We start from the raw sequence: 16,470 nt of genomic DNA, 5'->3' as shown, positions 1-16,470 counted from the left end.
GCCTGTGGACCTCAGCTGGTTCTGTCTATATCTCTGGGCTATAGAAAAGATATCTTGTCCTCATTTTTTTCAACTGCCAAGAGCCAGTAGAGGCAGCCCTTGAACCTCCGTCTCACATCAGCTTCCTCTGCCGAGCAGTGGGTCTGGCAGACAAGTGACACTGTAAGCCTGTTTGCTCCTGAATTGTCAGTGTCCAGTGTGTGCTCAGCCCTGCTTTAGACATTTGAGTTCATGCTCTAGTTCAGTGCTTTGCAAAGTACAGTCCCAGGGCCCAAGGCCCACTGTCTGTGTTTATAAATAAAGTTTTACTGAAATACTGCCATGTCGGTCACATCTCCTTTGCAGCGTCTTGCAACAGAGACTAAAATACTCACTACCAGTTCTTTATGGTACTTTTAAAGTTTGCTGACCCCAGTTCTAGAAGGCAGAGAATGGATCCATGCCACCACTATTCTACCAACCTCAGTTTTCCCCATCTGTTTAGTGGGTCCCCATCAACTTCCACCTGGGACCCTCAGCTTGTCCTGCCTGTACACTGGGGTTCAAAACAGCCCTCCATGACTGGCTTCCTTAGCCTGTGCCTTTCACCGTGGTCAGCCTCCGTTTCCCCATCTCGGCAATGGGTTCTCAGACGATCCAGTGAACTTCTGCTGGGTCCCCTCTGGCCCTGTTTTTTCCCTGGGAGTTTGGAGGTATCTGCAGAGGACCCCTGCACACCTCTGATCCACCGTCCCTCCAGTGGGTCTGCCTGGGGCCACTGAAGGCTCAGTCTTCCGGGCCAGGCAGTGGGTCCACGGGCCCCAGCGCCTCCTGATCTCTGGCCTCTCCCGCCCCGCAGGATGAGTTCCACCCTTTCATCGAGGCGCTGCTGCCTCACGTCCGCGCCTTCGCCTACACCTGGTTCAACCTGCAGGCGCGGAAGCGCAAGTACTTCAAGAAGCATGAGAAACGGATGTCGAAGGATGAGGAGCGGGCGGTGAAGGACGAGCTGCTGGGCGAGAAGGCCGAAGTCAAGCAGAAGTGGGCATCGCGGCTGCTGGCCAAGCTGCGCAAGGACATCCGGCCCGAGTGCCGCGAGGACTTCGTGCTGGCCATCACCGGCAAGAAGGCGCCGGGCTGCGTGCTCTCCAACCCCGACCAGAAGGGCAAGATGCGCCGCATCGACTGCCTGCGCCAGGCCGACAAGGTGTGGCGGCTGGACCTGGTCATGGTCATCCTCTTCAAGGGCATCCCCCTGGAGAGCACCGACGGCGAGCGCCTGGTCAAGGCGGCGCAGTGCGGCCACCCGGTGCTCTGCGTGCAGCCTCACCACATCGGCGTGGCGGTCAAGGAGCTCGACCTCTACCTGGCCTACTTCGTGCGGGAGCGAGGTGAGTAAGGGCGTGCGCATGCACGGGGCTGGAGGTGGAGAGGGCTGGGGATGCGCCTGTCACAGGGGCGTGAGCCAGGCCCGCAGGTCTGAGCGAGGAGGCAGGTCCACAGGGCCTGCGCAGGGGTTGGTGGGGGTGGAGGAGGCTTCAAGGAGGGAGGCGTGTCTCGCAAGGTTTGAGCAAGGAGGCGGGCCTTCTTCAAGTCAAAGGGAGGAGGCAGGTGCTGGGGAAAGTCAGAGGGAGTAGGCATATGCCAAGTGAAGTGTAAGGGAAAGAGATCCGGTTCACGGGGAGAGTGGGGTAGGAGGCAGGTGTGTCCTGGGGGTCTGAAGGGAGGACATCGGACCTTGATGTCCAAGGCGGGTGGCAGGTCACAGGAAATGAGATGCTGTCCCAGAAGGTCTGTTGGCAACAGGGGTGAGGATGGGCCACTGACAGGTGGAAGAGGGACAGCCTTATCCTTCCTGGGAAAGCTGGAAGGGTGCTGGGTGGCACACTGTGAATGCTGGTTGATCGACTCTCAAACCTTCCCCAGAGTCCCGACAGGTGTCATGTTGATGCCAAGTGGGAAGCTGGGGTGATGTGTGACTTGAGCTATGTCATCAATCTCTCTGGTCATCAGGGTTCCCTACTCCCGCCCTTCTAGCTGGGTGTTTCTGGTATTTGCTAGTTGTGTGGTCAAATGGTCCACGTGGAGACCAGTGGGGTTTGTGAGGCTGGAGAAATCCAGGACAGCTTCCTGGAGAAGGAGGCTCCCCTGAGCTGAGCTCTGCAGGACGCCTGGGCAGTGATGAGCGTGGGGCTCTCCCAGAGGTCAGCAGCCTGGGCAGAGATGCAGAGGCCAGACGGGTGGCCCAGTCCTGAACGTCAACAGGTCCTGGTGGTCGTGGGTAGGGCCTGGTTGCGAGGGCAGTGGGCTTCAGTGACCCATTACTTCCTGGTTGTGTGGCCAGTGGAGCTGTCACATGGAGGTTATCCAAGTTCTTACCTGGATTGGGCCTGGGGAGATTCTCGGAGATTGTGTGTGTCGCGTGTTGAACTCTGGTCTGCTGTGTGGTGGGTGGCAGCTGTGACTGTCTTCATGCGGATGGAATCAGGCGTGCCTGGAGAACCTAACTGGCACAAGTCCTGTGCCCTGCTGTTCCCACTCAGGCTGAGCCTGGTACCCTTGTGGGGGTGAACCCGCACACACCTGGGCTGCCTGAGCGTGTCAGGTGGGTGCACTCGGCTTGGAGACCCAGTCCCACCACCGGTAGCCCCACAGGCACCCACTTGATCACACAACCAGAAATGATTGGGGAGGGCTTGGGAGGAGGGGGGAGGGGAAGTGAGAAGAATGGGGGACTCCAGGCAGGACCGCCCAGCTTCTGATCGCAGCCCTGCCGTGTGTCGTGTGCTGACTGTGTGACTCTGGACCTAGCCCTGTCCAGTACCTCAGTTTCCTCCTCTTTACAGTGGGAGGAACAACCATGCCAACTTCTAGCGGTGTTGTGAGCCTTCCATGAGGTCTCCTGGTCACCATGGTGTGTGGGAGGGACAGCCAGGCCAGAGTTCCCTGTCTTGACCTTGATTCCTTGTCCTTGACCCCATCTGCCCCATCCCTCTGCCCCCACCGGAATTCAATGGGGCCAGAAGCACAGGGGTAGACAAGGTGACTGCGGCTGTTGGGATGCGGGGAAGGAGAGGGCACAGGCGGCCTTGGGGGCTGCAGCGTTCATTACCATGCAGGTCCCGGTCTCTCCCACCACATCCATCCTCCGCGCCCGGCCCCACCCCCACCTCCTCCGCGCTGAGCTGATAAAATTTTGAAGCAAGTTTTCTGCCGGCGTCAGCACAATCTCCGGGAGCCTCCCCTCCCCCATCGACCCCCTCCCTCCTCAGCTCAGCGGGCAGGCGGGGCCTCCAGGCCTCTACAGACACCTTCGTGTCCGTCGGCCATGCTTTTGCTAGCCGATCTGGTCAATCTCCTCGCTTGAGGGCTGAGGAAGGTCAAGGCTGCACCCTCTCCTGCTTCGAGCCAGCTCCATCCCAGGGGACCGCCACTCAAACCTGCTCCAGCTGACCCAGCTGGGAGTGAGGGTCGGGTTCGAAGGCTGAGCGGGGAGCCCAACCCCAGCTCAGCCTCCTGCCTGCCTGCCTGGCTGCTGGGTTACCCAAAACAAGTCACTGAATCTCTCTGTGCCTGCTTTCCTTGTCTTTAAAATGAGACAATCAAAAATAGCTGTAGGAATGTTGGATTCTTATGATAAAGTGTTTGACAAATAACCCCTGTGGGGTCATGGAGAGAAGTACCCAGCACAGGGATAGGACTTTGTGGACCGTTATTTATTTTTTTTTCTTGGACCATTATTATTATCATCCTTATTAGGCTTATAATTTCCCACCTCCATGCCTTTGCCCATATGGTTCCCTCTGCTGCGGATGTCATTCCCATCTGGAAAACTCCTACTTATGGTTCAAAACCCCAACTCCCAGTGCCACTTTCTTTCTGTCAAGCAATTTTTCTGAGGACTTAGCAATTATTTTCCATTCTCATGGCAACCCTGTGAGGGAGGAATCATTGTATCCATTGTACAGATGAGGAAACGGAAGCCTCAAAAGAAGGAAACTAAAAAGTACCTTGGAAGAAGTTACCTGCCCTGCCCCAGGTCACAGCTAGAAAAGGGCAGAATTAGGGTTGGACGTGGGCAACTTCTGTTGCTAGGGCTTCCTGGTAGCTCAGCTGGTAAAGAATTTGCCAGCAATGCAAGAGACCCAGGTTCGATTACTGGGTCGGGAAGATCCCCTGGAGAAGGGTTAGGCTACCCACTCCAGTATTCTTGGGCTTCCCTGGTGGCTCAGACTGTAAAATCTGCCTGAAATGCAGGAGACCTGAGTTCGATCCCTGGGCTGGGAAGATCCCCTGGAGGAGGGCATGGCAACCCACTCCAGTATTCTTGCCTGGAGAATTCCCATGGACAGAGGAGCCTGGTGGGGGTACAGTACATGGGGTCACAAAGAGTCGGACACGACTGAACGACTAAGCACAGCACAGCTTCTGTTGCTGGCACCTCTGCTAGCTTTCCATGCTCGATGGCAGAAGGGGATGGAGGTAAATTGCAGTGTAGGATGTGGGTGTCCAGTCTATTTGGCTTGGCCACCTCTGGGCTCGGTCTGTGTTCTAGGCTCTTACTAACCAGAGCTTCCTCCAGGATTCCCAAGCTGATGCTGCCGCCCAGAACCCCCTGCTGAGCCCCAGCTCCCCGACTTCCATCGCAGGACCCCCATCCCCATCTGGGCCACAGTTACGTCTCTGTTCTTAGCCAAGCAGTCATCTGATGGCAGAGAGAACTGGCCACCTCTTCTCTCCTCTCCCCTTGTGGGTCTCAGGGCTGCAGGGCATCCGGGCCGAGGTCAGAGTGCAGTGGCCACTCAAACCAGCCCTGCTGGGAGGCCATGGGGTTGATGGGGAGTGGGGAAAGCGGGCCTTGCTTGACTTCTGGGACAGGTCACAGGCTGGGTGTTGAGACGGGCACCTGCCATTTGGCTGGAAGGAGGTACCACCTTGGGTGTCAGATGTGGGGCCTCAGGGCCAACAGAATGACAGTGAGAGAGACCCAGAGACACAGAGGGACCCTGAGACATGGAGAGACACACGGAGACCCACACACTGTCCCCAGACCCAGGGATGAGGCTCGGCTCCCCCTACCCCCACAGCCTCTGTTTCTCCCTGGGGCTATCAGGTGGATTGCTGGGGCCCCACCCCAAGGAGGAATCCCAGGCCTCCCTCCCCAGGGTTATTTTGGAGAATAGAAGAGTGGGGACGAGCTGGGAGAAGATCCCTTTGGCGCTGGGACTCCCAGGCTCCTCAGAGCCCAGGGCACCACCTTGGGCCAAACTTGGCTGCCTCGGGCATCCATCTGGCGTCGTTGCAGACACGGGGCCCTGATTCCAGGAGTGGACTCCGTGTGTGCCCGGAGGATGGCCTAGGGGACAGCTGGGGGACCCTGATGAGGGGAGTGACATGAGCTCTGCCTTGGGACATTGGGGCTGCTTGGTCCTTACATGCCCTTTGTGGGTGGGTGTGCCATTGAGCAGGAGATGGGGAAGCTGACAATTCTCAGTTAAATTAATAAAAAGCTAAGGACAGGGAGGGGCATGGAGAGGCATGGCAGGTACTCTGGCTGGGCCACAGAGAGATTTGAGTGAGAGTGTGCCAGGCCATTGAGGGGGCATAGCCGGTGCAAAGGCCCTGGGGCTGGAATGGTCCCAAGCACAAGTGCTGGAGGGTGGGGCTGAGGACCGCTGCCTGGCAGTGGGAAGGCCGGGCCTCCTCCTCGGCCTCTCGTTTGGGAAGGAGCCCAGAGGAAGCAGGGCCCAGAGAGAGAAGCTGTCTGCCCAGCTCCAGAGCCCAGCCAGGCCTCCCCGCCCCCTCTGGCGGCCTGAGAAACCTGAGGCGGGCGGGCACCATGCCAGGGCGGGTGGGGGAGGTGCTGCCAGGCCCGCCCGCCCCGGCAGCTGCCAGCCCGCCCCGAGCCGCCAGTCCAGATGGTGCCCATCTGCTGACGCCGCCGTGGGCTGGCCTCCCGTTCCCGCCTCCTGTTCCCGCCTTGTTCGGTGCCAACCTCCTGGAACGGCACTGTGGGCAGGGGCCCGCTTGGGAAGCTCACAGCTGCTCAAGGGGCTGCCCAGGGTGCCCAGGAAGGGGGCAGGAGGATCGAGGGGGAAGGGGTCCCCACCCTGTCTTGGATGAACCTGGGAAGCAATCATAACAACAGATGATAGTAACAGCGGACATGTATTGCATACCCGATGCTGAGCCTGCCCCACATCTGGTTTAATTCTCTCCACCACCCAGGGAGATCATCCTAGTGGCTCAGATGGTAAAGAATCTGCCTGCAATGCAGGAGACCCAGGTTCGATCCGTGGGTCAGGAAGATCCCATGGAGGAGAGCATGGCAACCCACTCCAATATTCTTGCCGGGAGAATCCCACGGACAGAGGAGCCTGGTGGGCTACAGTCCATGGAGTTGCAAAGAGTCAACAAGACTGAGCGACTAACATTTTCACTTTCACCACCCAGGGAGGGAGCAACTAGTACCTACTCTCGTGTTTCAGTAAGAAAACAGACCCAGAGATGGTCAGTCACTTGTCTAGGGTCCCACAGCTCCTAAGAGGTAGGGCAGAATTAGAACCCACAGATCCTGAGTCCTCAAAACCACTAAAGGAAAAAACTGAAAACTGCTTTTGGGGTTACTGAATGGAACCTACACCCTCCCAGTTGTACAGATGATGAAGAGAGCTGGCCCAAATACATAGTGAACAAATGAATGAATATTGGTGAACCTTCCCTAAGTGCCTACCATGCCCCAGCCTGGGGGCCGGGATCCTCATAAAGTACACCCTGGGCTCAGATAGCAGGAGAAAGGGCCTGGATCGAAGGAGCCTGGGTTGGCTTCAGCTCTGCCTGGGCTTGCTGTGTGACTTAGGGCAGAGCCCTGCTCTCTCTGTTCTGAGGTTGGAGGAGAGCTGAGCCAGGAAGGTAGGGCCTTGTGGGGCCACGGAGAGAAACAAGCTGGACCTTGACAGAGGGTCCCCCATCTCTTCCAACCCCTGTTAATATCCATTCCAGCCCAGGACACTGTGCTGGGGGAGACAGGATGGATGTGGACAGGAGGGCATGTGAGAGCGCCCATTCGCTTGTATGATGGACACAATTTTGTGTCCACACTTGTTCCAGGCTGTGTGAGATGTACTCCTCTCTCTGACCCTTCATTTTCCCACCTGGAGAGTGGAAAAAATAACTGTGTTGTGTCCACTGCATTGACAATTGGAGTCAGTGACCCCTGGATAGCATAAAACAGGTGCTCAATAAAATGCTCAATTCCTTCCCAGATCCTCTCCCCAGCCCCAGGAGGCAAAGCAGGGAAGAACCTTTGAGCATCTAGAGAACCAGCCGGGGTACCTGTAACCGAGGATGGGCCCCCACTGGAAGCCAGGTGTCTGGATGGTGGAGGAGTAAGGGGCTCCTGGCAGCCTGGACTCCCCCAGGGCAGGGCAGCCAGGTGGACCAGCTGTCTGTCCGTGCAGGGGTGGTGGCTGCCCAGGGGTGAGGTCCAGACACCAGCTGATGATGTATTTATAGTGGCGGTGGGAGGCCTCTGGGCTCCTGGTTAGCGATGCCGAGGGTGCTGCTAATGCAGCAGGTGGGAGCCCCGTGTCAGGAAGAGGTAGGGATGACATCTGTACCCAGATGGCCCAGGTTGAGATCCCACCGCTCATGCACTGTGTGGCCTTGGGGAGGTGACGTCACTGCTCTGGGCCTCAGTTGCCTTCCCTCTGAAAAGGGCATGAAACAGATGGTGCCTGCTTCGCTAGGCTATATGGGGTTAAGTAAGATAATGCATGAAGAGTGCTAGGACAGGGCCTGGCATACAGTAGGTGCTCAAACATGTGTGCTAAGTCACTTCACTGGTGTCCGACTCTTTGCAAACCCGTGGACTGTAGCCCACCAGGCTCTCTGTCCATGGGATTCCCCACACAAGAATACTGGAGTGGATTGCCATGCCCTCCTCCAGGCTCAAACATAATTTGGTGCCTTAGAAAGGAAAGAGATCCTGACCCATGTTACATTGTGGATGGACTCTGAGAACATAATGCTCAATGAGAGAAGCAGACACAGGACACACACTGTCTGGTTCCACCCACAGGAGGTCTTAGAGGAATCAGATCCAGAGAGACAGGAAGTAGATGGTGGGGCCAGGGGCTCGGGGCGGGGGGGGGTTAGTTAATGGAGACAGAGTTTTCCTTTGGGAAAATGAGGCAGTTCTGGAGATGATGGTGGGGATGGTTACAAGGCAGTGTGAAGGTATCCAGTGCCACTGAACTGTGCACTTAAAAATGGCTAAGGTGGTGAATTTTGGGGACTCCCCTGGTGGCTCCAGTGGTTAGGACTCTGTGCTTCCAATGCTGGGGGCATGGGTTCAATCCCTGGTTGGGGAACTAAGATCCCACGTGCCAAAAAATAAATAAAATAACAATGGAAGTGGTGGTGTTAGTTGCTCAGTCATGTCCGACTCTTTGCAACCCCATGGACTGTAGCCCGCCAGGCTCCTCTGTCCATGGGATTCTCCAGGTTAGAATACTGGAGTGGGTAGCCATTCCCTTCTCCAGGGGATCTTCCCAACCTGGGATCAAACCTGGGTCTCTCGAATTGCAGGCAGATTCTTCACTGCTGAGCCACCAGGTGAATTTTATGCTATTGATATTCTACCACAGTTTAAAAAATTCTTTGTTGTTAGTGATAATTTGTAATTTAACTAGGCTTCATTGTCGAAATCTGAAAAATGATAGTAATAATGAGTAATACATCCTCTATTATAATGCAATGATAAGTAATAAAAATAAAACCAGTGGTGGTAATATAATCATGGTTACTATTAGGGCTTCCCTCATGGCTCAGTTGGTAAAAATCTGCCTGCAATGCAAGAGACCCAGGTTCAATCCCTGGCTGGGGAAAATACTCTGGAGAAGGAAATGGCAACCCAATCCTGTATTCTTGCCTGAAAAATCTCATGGACAGAGGAGCCTGACAGGCTACAGTCCATGGGGTCGCAAAAGTGTCGGACACGACTGAGCATCACCACCTTTCTCATCATCATCACCATTACTGTGTTTCCAGCTCCAGTTCTGCCCTCTGGCCAGCTGGACAACCTTGGGCAAGTTAATGCCCACCTCTGGGCTTCTGCTTTCTTCATCTGCAGGCTGAGTGTAGGCAGTGTTCAGTGACTGAAGTTAAGATAGGATCTCTGAGAAAGGAACCTCTCAGCATGACAAGCGCTCAGAAATTTTAACTTCTTTCCTGGAGAAGGGAATGGCTACTTGCTCCTGTGTTCTTGCCTGGAGAAACCCATGGACAAAGGAGCCTGGCAGGCAGCAGTCCACGGGGTTGCAAAGAGTCAGAATGGACTGAGCGAGTAACACTTTACTGAGTAGGTAGCCCCTCCCCCACGGACACCCCGCTCAGGTGCCCAGCTTGCGCGTCCACACCTGCTGAGGCTCCCGAGGACCCGAGAGGTGTGGAGCCCGCAGAAAGTGGGAAGCATCTCCATGCACCTGTGGCGGCCACCCCAGTGTGGTGGGGCTGCAGTTGCCACTCTGGCCCTGCGCCCGGCCAGCCAGAGGGGTGCTGAGGGCAGCTAGGGACATCTCCGGGCACCCCCCCGCCTCCGCAGACAGCTGCCAGTCCAGCCCCTCTCCCTCCAGCTGGGTGTGGGCAGGAAGTCACAGATGGTCAGAGTCAGTGAGGGACAAGGGAGGGGACGCGTGGGAACACTGGGTTTCTTGTCCACATCAGGAAACTGAGGCCCAGAGAGGGTCCTTCCTCGGGTCCATTCTATCCCGCCTTCTGCCCCAGGCTGTCTTGTGTGGGCGTCAGGATGGGGGGAAAAGGGGGGCCCTGCAGGAGAGCTGGGTTCGATCCCTGGGTCAGGAAGATTCCCTAGAGAAGGGAATGGCTACCCACTCCAGTATTCTTACCTGGAGAAGCCCCATGGACAGAGGAGCCTGGAGGGCTACAGTCTTTGGGATTGCAAAGAGTTGGTCATGACTGAGCAAATACCACTGGTACCTCAGGGTAAATGGCTTGCAAGTGGCAAAAAGGTTTCAAGAGAGGCAGGAGGGCTGTCCTAGATCCTCCACAGGACAAATTTTGGAATTCCCAAGGCCTCAGTTTTAGACCCTTCACAGCTAGGATCTTAGGACTTTCCTGGTGGTTCAGTGGCTAAGATGCCATGCTCCCAATGTAGGGGACCCAGGTTTGATCCCTGGTCAGGGAACTAGATCTCGCATGCTGCAAACTGAGACTTGGTGCAGCCAAATAAATATTAAAAAAAAAAAAAACAAAAAACAAACCACGCTGAGATCTTTACCATCTGACAATTTTAGAATTCTCCCAGGGAGGTTCAGAGCCACATGGTCAGAATTCCAGAATTTCCAGAATTCCACATGTGGGATTTTCTCATGTCCAAGGACAGGCTCTGAAGTGTTCTCAACTTGGGTTCTAGAACATCCAGGGCAAGTTCTAGAATTCTCTTTCTGGCAGGGATCTAGAACATGCAGGTCAGAGTTGAGTAAGCCTGTCCTCAGACGTCTAGTGACTGAGCAGAGCATTCTAGAAAAGAGCCTTACAGAGGGAGACAGAGGTAGATTTCGGGGATTTTTTTAGGCTTTTTCCAGACTCGCTGAGGCAGGGGCTGCCTGCTTGAATGGGGGCCCCATGGTCGGGAAATGTTTGGGAGCAGGACTGTGAGAAGCTGGGACTAGGGGGGGACCAGGAATAAGCCGGGATTTTGTTTAATCTGCAATAAAAGTCTGTTGTTTATCACATGTGGGGACACGGAACCCGGGGTGTTTCCAGAGGCTGTGGGGGAACAGAGCACATAGTAGGTCCTCGCTGGAAGGCAGCAGCTGTAATTAACCCTGGTGACCTCTGGCAGGAGGCAGGGGTTGTCTGTGTCTGGGATGTTGGGGTGCATTTTGGGGGGAACTCCAAGCATACTGAGGGCTTACTAAGAAGTAAATTCTCAGTACAAGTCAGGGATTATTCACACCATTTTGTTTCACCTTAATCCCACAAAGGTAGGGATTATCATGAACCACATTTCATACATGGGAAAACTGAGGCCCAGAGAGGTTAAGACAACAACCTGAGGCCACACAACTAAATGGTAGTCAGGATTCGAATCCAGGTGGTAAAGAATCTGCCTGCAGTGCAGGAGACCTGGGTTTGATCTCTGGATTGGGACAATCCCCTGGAGAAAGGCACGGCAACCCACTCCAGTATTCTTGCCTGGAGAATCCCATGGACAGAGGAGCCTGGCGGGCTATAGTCCACAGGTGGTCGCAAAGAGTTGGTTATGACTGAGCAACTAACACTTTCACTTTTCACTTTCACTGGCAGATCTGAGGGAATACAGAAGTCCCCTAGGAAGGGGTTGTTTGGGGTGTGTCAGGGACCTCCCTTAGAATGTCCTAGGATCCTGCCTTTGGGCCTAGAGAGTTTGGGTGCTGGTGAGCAGGTGCCAGGCTCAGCTGGATCAAGTTGGGGCTGCAGCCTGGCTGGGAGTAGGCCAGCCTCAAACCCCTGATGTAGTGGAACAGGGAGGCAAGAGATGCAGTCCAGGCTGCGAGTCTCCCCGTCTGGGTCTCTGTCTCTTTGTCTGTCTCAGCCCCCGTCTCTCTCCCCAGTCCTGGCCAGTCTCCTCCCCTCACCACCCCAGGCCAGCCTGTGGGCTGCCCGGAGGTGGCAACAGCAACTGAATGGGCCCCTTGTTCCTGACCACACCCGCCCCTTGGGGTCACTCCAGGACAAGCCCTGGCAGCCTGCTGGCTTAAAGGGCCAGTGCCCAGAGAAGGGGGGGGCGCCCACCCCAAGCCTTTGGGGGCTTTGCTCCCAAGCTCCACTCCCCAGCCTCCCAAAGATGGAGGAACTGCGTTGGGGTAGGGGCAGGCAGCATCACATCCAGACATCCCAGCCCCACATGGTCAGATGGTGGCTGCATGTGCCTGGTGGCGTGTGGGTTTCCCTCTAGGAAAAATGAAAATTTTCCTTCTTTTCTCTCAGCCGCTGGGCAGATGTAATGGTATCTGGGTCAGGGTTTGGTACACAGTCGGCGCTCCTCTGTGCTCATGGCATTGCTTGAACCTCGTGGTGTTGGGATTGGGCAGTTACCTCTTCACCTTCCTCCGTTACCTCCTATTTTCAAATGTCAAATGAGGCAAGGGTTAGGCTGGTTAACAGAATTAAAAGGGTTTTAATTGCAGCTGAGTTTCAGGCTGCACTTATTGAGTGCCAGCTGCACACCAGGCCCTGTTGAGAAAGGCTGTCTGGAGCTCCATTTTACAGAGGTGCTGAGAGGTTATGCGGCCCAGGTGTCAGTCAGCCCTGCCACCTCCACCCTCCACCCAGGGCTGTGAAGCTGCAGGCTGCTCGCTTGCCTTCTCTGGGCCTCGGTTCCCCTTCAGAGCAATGGGAATAGCCCCTGTCCACTTTCAGGCTGGAAACTGTTCACTTCTCCTACCCAGGAGATGCTGTGGCTGGGGGAGTCTGGGACATCCCCCACACATGGGCTGACCCAGAAGGCCTTGAATTGGGCTGCACCCGCTGGCCGCTCTGGGCGGCCTCGGTGCTCCTATGCCTCAGGCCGGCCCCTCAGACAGCCTGGGACAGGTTGCTGCCGGATGGACAAGCCTGTTCCCTGCTTCCTTATGTAACCGGGTTATGCAAGGGCAGCTGGCCTGCTTACATAAGGGGAGGCCGGGCCAGCCCCATCTGGGGAGGGGTAGGCTCTTAAAGGGGCTGGCGTCCCCCAAGTCTCCCCTCCAGGACCCTGTACCAACCCATGGAGGGGAGCCCTTATCAACTCTCGTCGATTCTATGCTCATCAGTACCATTATTATTATTGTTGTTGATGTTGTTCATCATCGCTTTGTTCTTTCCCAGGAGGCACAGAGCCCACTCTGCTTCTGACCCTCAGCTAGTCCCTTCTGTCCCTGAGCCTCAGTTTCCCCATCTGGGCAAGGGGGTGTCAGCAAAGTAAGGCAGTGGGTCTTAACAGGGGTGCTAGCCCTGCCACCTGCTTGCTGTATGACCTCAGGAAAATGGCAACCCTCTCTGGGCCTCCATATCGCCATCTGTAAAACACGCTGCTTTTCAGGGTTGCCGAGGGGAAATGAGTTCAGACGTGTGAAGGGTTAAGATAGCATGGGGCATGCATGCACTCGTTCAGTACAACTTCTTGGTAGTTGATAAATATTTATTAAGCACTTACTGTATGCCAAGCCCTTTTCCAGGTCCTGGGGACACCACCATGAACAAGACAGACAGAAATCCAGCCCTGGTGGGGTTCCCAGTCGGGTGGGGGAGACGGACAAAGAACAAGTTCGTGATGAGGGCTGTCGAGAAAAATAAAGAAAGTTAAGGAATACAGAGTGATGGACTATTTGGGGAGGGACTGTCTGAGGACCTGACATTTGAGCTGAGACCTGAAGGGTGAAGAGGAACCAGTTGTGCAAAGAACTGGGGGAAGGGCACCCTAAGCAGAGGGCACAGCCAGTGCAAAGGCCCTGGGGCAGGACTGGACCTGGCAGGTTGGAGGAACAGCCAGGAGGCCCAGGTAGACAGAGCAGACTGAGCGAGGGGGAGACAGGGAGGAGGGGAGGGCAGGGAGGGGACCTGGTCTTTTACCACCAGGGAGGTGGGAGCCCTGGAGGGCTGTGGGCAGAGGAGGGGCAGGGCCTGACTCAGTGCTCACCGGCGCCCTCTGGCCACTGTGGGAAGAACAGGCTTTAGGGGGCAAGGGTGGGAGTTGAGAAGACAGGGCTGGTTCCGGCTCAGGCCAGGGAAGGCCAGGGGCCAGCCAGGCAGAGGCAGACTCCAGCAGCATGAGAATTCAGTGGCATTGGTCAGTCTGGGCAGAGCAAGACCATGCACTTCAGTTGGACGGTCACTTGGATCATGAGGGCCCTTCCAAGGCTGGTGCTGGCCCTCCTGTCCCCTTGCCTCCTGCTTGGACCCAGGCAGGGAAAAGGAGGGCAGGTGAAGTCGGCCCCCAGACATACCCAGGGCCTCTCCTGGAGTCAGGATATTGTTTGTGGGCAAGCTGGGGTAGGGCAGTGGTTCCCTAGGTGGCCCATAGGGCTCTGGATGAGTTAGGCAGGCAACTGTGGGGCCCCCAGCCTCAAGCTGGGTGTTCTGTTTGCATGGCTGCATTGTTCCTGTTTTTTTATTCCTGATCTCACCTGGTAGGCTTAGGCTGGCACCTCAGTTTCCTTGGCTGTGAAATGGGAATGATGGTCTGTAACTGCTCCGCGGGTTCCAGGAGCGCTGGCACACAGTAGGCACTAATTCAGGGATCAGTAGCAATAATGTAGGAGGCTTTGGGAGGCAGAAAGCGCCACTCCCCCATGCCCAACAGGGGAGACAGGTATGTGGAAACCCTTGATACTCATTGAGATGGGCCACTGGGCAACTAAGTGACTCCCCCATCTGAGCCCATTTGTCCCTGTAAAATGAGACCACAGCTATGGAACCCCTGTGGCATGTTGCGTGTTTAGTTGCTCAGTCATATTCAACTCTGTGACCCCACAGACTGTAGCCCTCCAGGCTCTTCTGTCCATGGGATTTCCCAGGCAAGAATACTAGAGTGGATTGCCATTTCCTTCTCCAGGGGATCTTCCAGACCCAAGGATTGAACTCGCATCTCCTGCATTGGCAGGTAGATTCTTTACCTCTACACCACCTGGGAAGTACAGAACCCCTGTGACACTTGGTCAAAGGCCAGCACAAAAAGCTGTCTAGACTGTTACTATGCTCTCCCAGCCTCATGTGCCACATAGGGAAACAGACCCAGAGAGAACCAGGGGCTTAACCTAGAGTCACACAGCCAGTTGGGCAAGGAGTTGCCCCTGAAACAGATAGCCTGGCTCCAAGCCACTCCAGTGCCTCAGTTTCTGGATCCATGAAATGGGTACACTGCGGGGGTCAGTGGGAATAACTGGACACCCAAGTAGAGGCTGCAAAGATTTATGTGGTCAGCCTAAGATTCTGCCCGGACACCTTCCTCCTGGGGTACTGAGGTGACATATGGAGGGTCTTTGGCCTCCACACCCCCTTGTTTCCCTTAGGTGCGGGCTGAGGAGATTCCTGGAGGCTCCTGGGTTCACTGGGGCCATTCTGGCCAAGGAGAGGCAGTAGGAGCCATGCCCCTCTTCCCAGAAACTGCAGCCCTCTCTCTCTGGGGAAAGCAGGCCTATAGGGTCCTCCTTTGCCCTGTAGAACGTCTAGAGCTGGACAGTCCAGTCCACCCCATACAGACAGGGCTGTCTGTCTGTCTTTGCTACACACCCACCATGTGCTGCCTGCCCGGTCTCTGCCAGATCCAGACACATTCAGTGAGGCAGCAGGTGGTGAGGCCAAATCTCTGCATGGGTTCAAGTCCTGGCTGCATGTACTCGACCCAATTGCTTGACCTCCCTGAGACCTCTTCTGCCCCTCTGTAAATCTGTACATAGCTCTTGTGATTGTATGCAGCTCCTGGCATATAAGGACTCAATAAATGGCAGTTATGATTATCATTATTTTCATACACTGTCTCTACAGTGTATGACAATGTATTTCATACTCTGTCATTACAAGCTCTTTCTGTACCTGGCAAACTCCTACTCAGACATCAAGGCCCCAGCTCCAATGTCCCCTCCAACAGAAAGTCTTCCTGGGTCCCCAGGCCAAGTTTCTGTTATTTTTTGGGGTTCCTCCTGCACTGAGGTCCTGCCTTTGATAGCTAGGCCTGGAGCAGTTGGGTGGGCTTTGCAAAAGAGGATTTCTGCTGATCTTCAAAAGACCAGGGGGGCATGAGATGGGCAATGCTTGGATGACATTTCATACCCTGCCCTGGCCTGTTGTAGAAATCCACTGGTTGGAGTCTACACTCCTAAACCTGGTCTTTCTCTCTGAATATCCCCGTTTTCCCAACAGGGGATTCTCATGTCTGACAAGCATTTATTTTGTACCTGCTGTAAACCAGGCCCTAGCAGGATCATCCCAATTATTCATGCTATAGGCATGTATTGAGCAGCTACCATGTGATAGGCTCTGCAGGAATAATCACACTCACTTGTCTACAAACATCTATTGACTGCCAGTTATGTGTAAGCACTGTTTGAGCACCAACAGCATGCCAGGCTCCAGGAAGAGAGGCCATAGGAGGACCAGGGGAGAAGAAAAGTCTCCCCACTAACTATGACTCCAGGCTTGGCCCTCGAGTTTCCCACCTCCTCCTGCGTTTCAGGCAGCAGGTTACAAATGTGGGCACCAGAACCAGAGTAACTGAGTTCCCATCCGATTGTCCACTTACTGACATGAGACCTGGGACAAGCCCCTTCCCATCTCTGACCCCTCTGGAAAATGGGGCTCCAAGCAGTCTGAAAGGTTTGCATCTCAAAATCTACTTTCTGCATAGAAGGAAACAGAGGTAGTCAGCAGGCTCCTGGTTCGCTGCAGGTGTGATTCCCCCCAGGCAACACTGGGGAGAGCACCCAGTCTTAGTTCAGAGAGGGGCAG

The 16,470-nt window shown here is 55.3% G+C and overlaps 1 protein-coding gene and 1 long non-coding RNA gene across 22 annotated transcripts in view; one reads left to right on the top strand and one right to left on the bottom strand.

Moving 5' to 3' along the window:
• Nucleotides 1-16,470, top strand: part of NFIC (nuclear factor I C) — a 73,722-nt gene that overhangs the window by 16,176 nt on the left and 41,076 nt on the right. For all 21 annotated transcript variants that reach the window (XR_014056591.1, XR_014056587.1, XR_014056589.1 and 18 more), the window contains exon 2: nucleotides 839-1,370. Coding sequence is in view for 14 of the 21 variants with exons in the window: in XM_081499846.1 (XP_081355972.1) it covers nucleotides 839-1,370 (532 nt within the window). In the remaining 7 variants the exon portion in view is untranslated. The remainder of the gene's footprint in view (nucleotides 1-838; nucleotides 1,371-16,470) is intronic.
• LOC145509985 (uncharacterized) lies at nucleotides 13,148-16,354 on the bottom strand. Its single transcript, XR_014056595.1, has 3 exons — nucleotides 16,265-16,354; nucleotides 14,151-14,252; nucleotides 13,148-13,304 (listed from the first exon to the last, which is right to left on the bottom strand). It is a non-coding gene; the product is annotated as an uncharacterized LOC145509985 (long non-coding RNA).

This window comes from Giraffa tippelskirchi, chromosome 6 (genome assembly GCF_054371585.1).
Source record: "Giraffa tippelskirchi isolate mGirTip1 chromosome 6, T2T-mGirTip1v1.2.pri, whole genome shotgun sequence".
NCBI classification, from domain to species: domain Eukaryota; kingdom Metazoa; phylum Chordata; class Mammalia; order Artiodactyla; family Giraffidae; genus Giraffa; species Giraffa tippelskirchi.
This window is presented reverse-complemented; position numbering and strand designations above follow the sequence as displayed.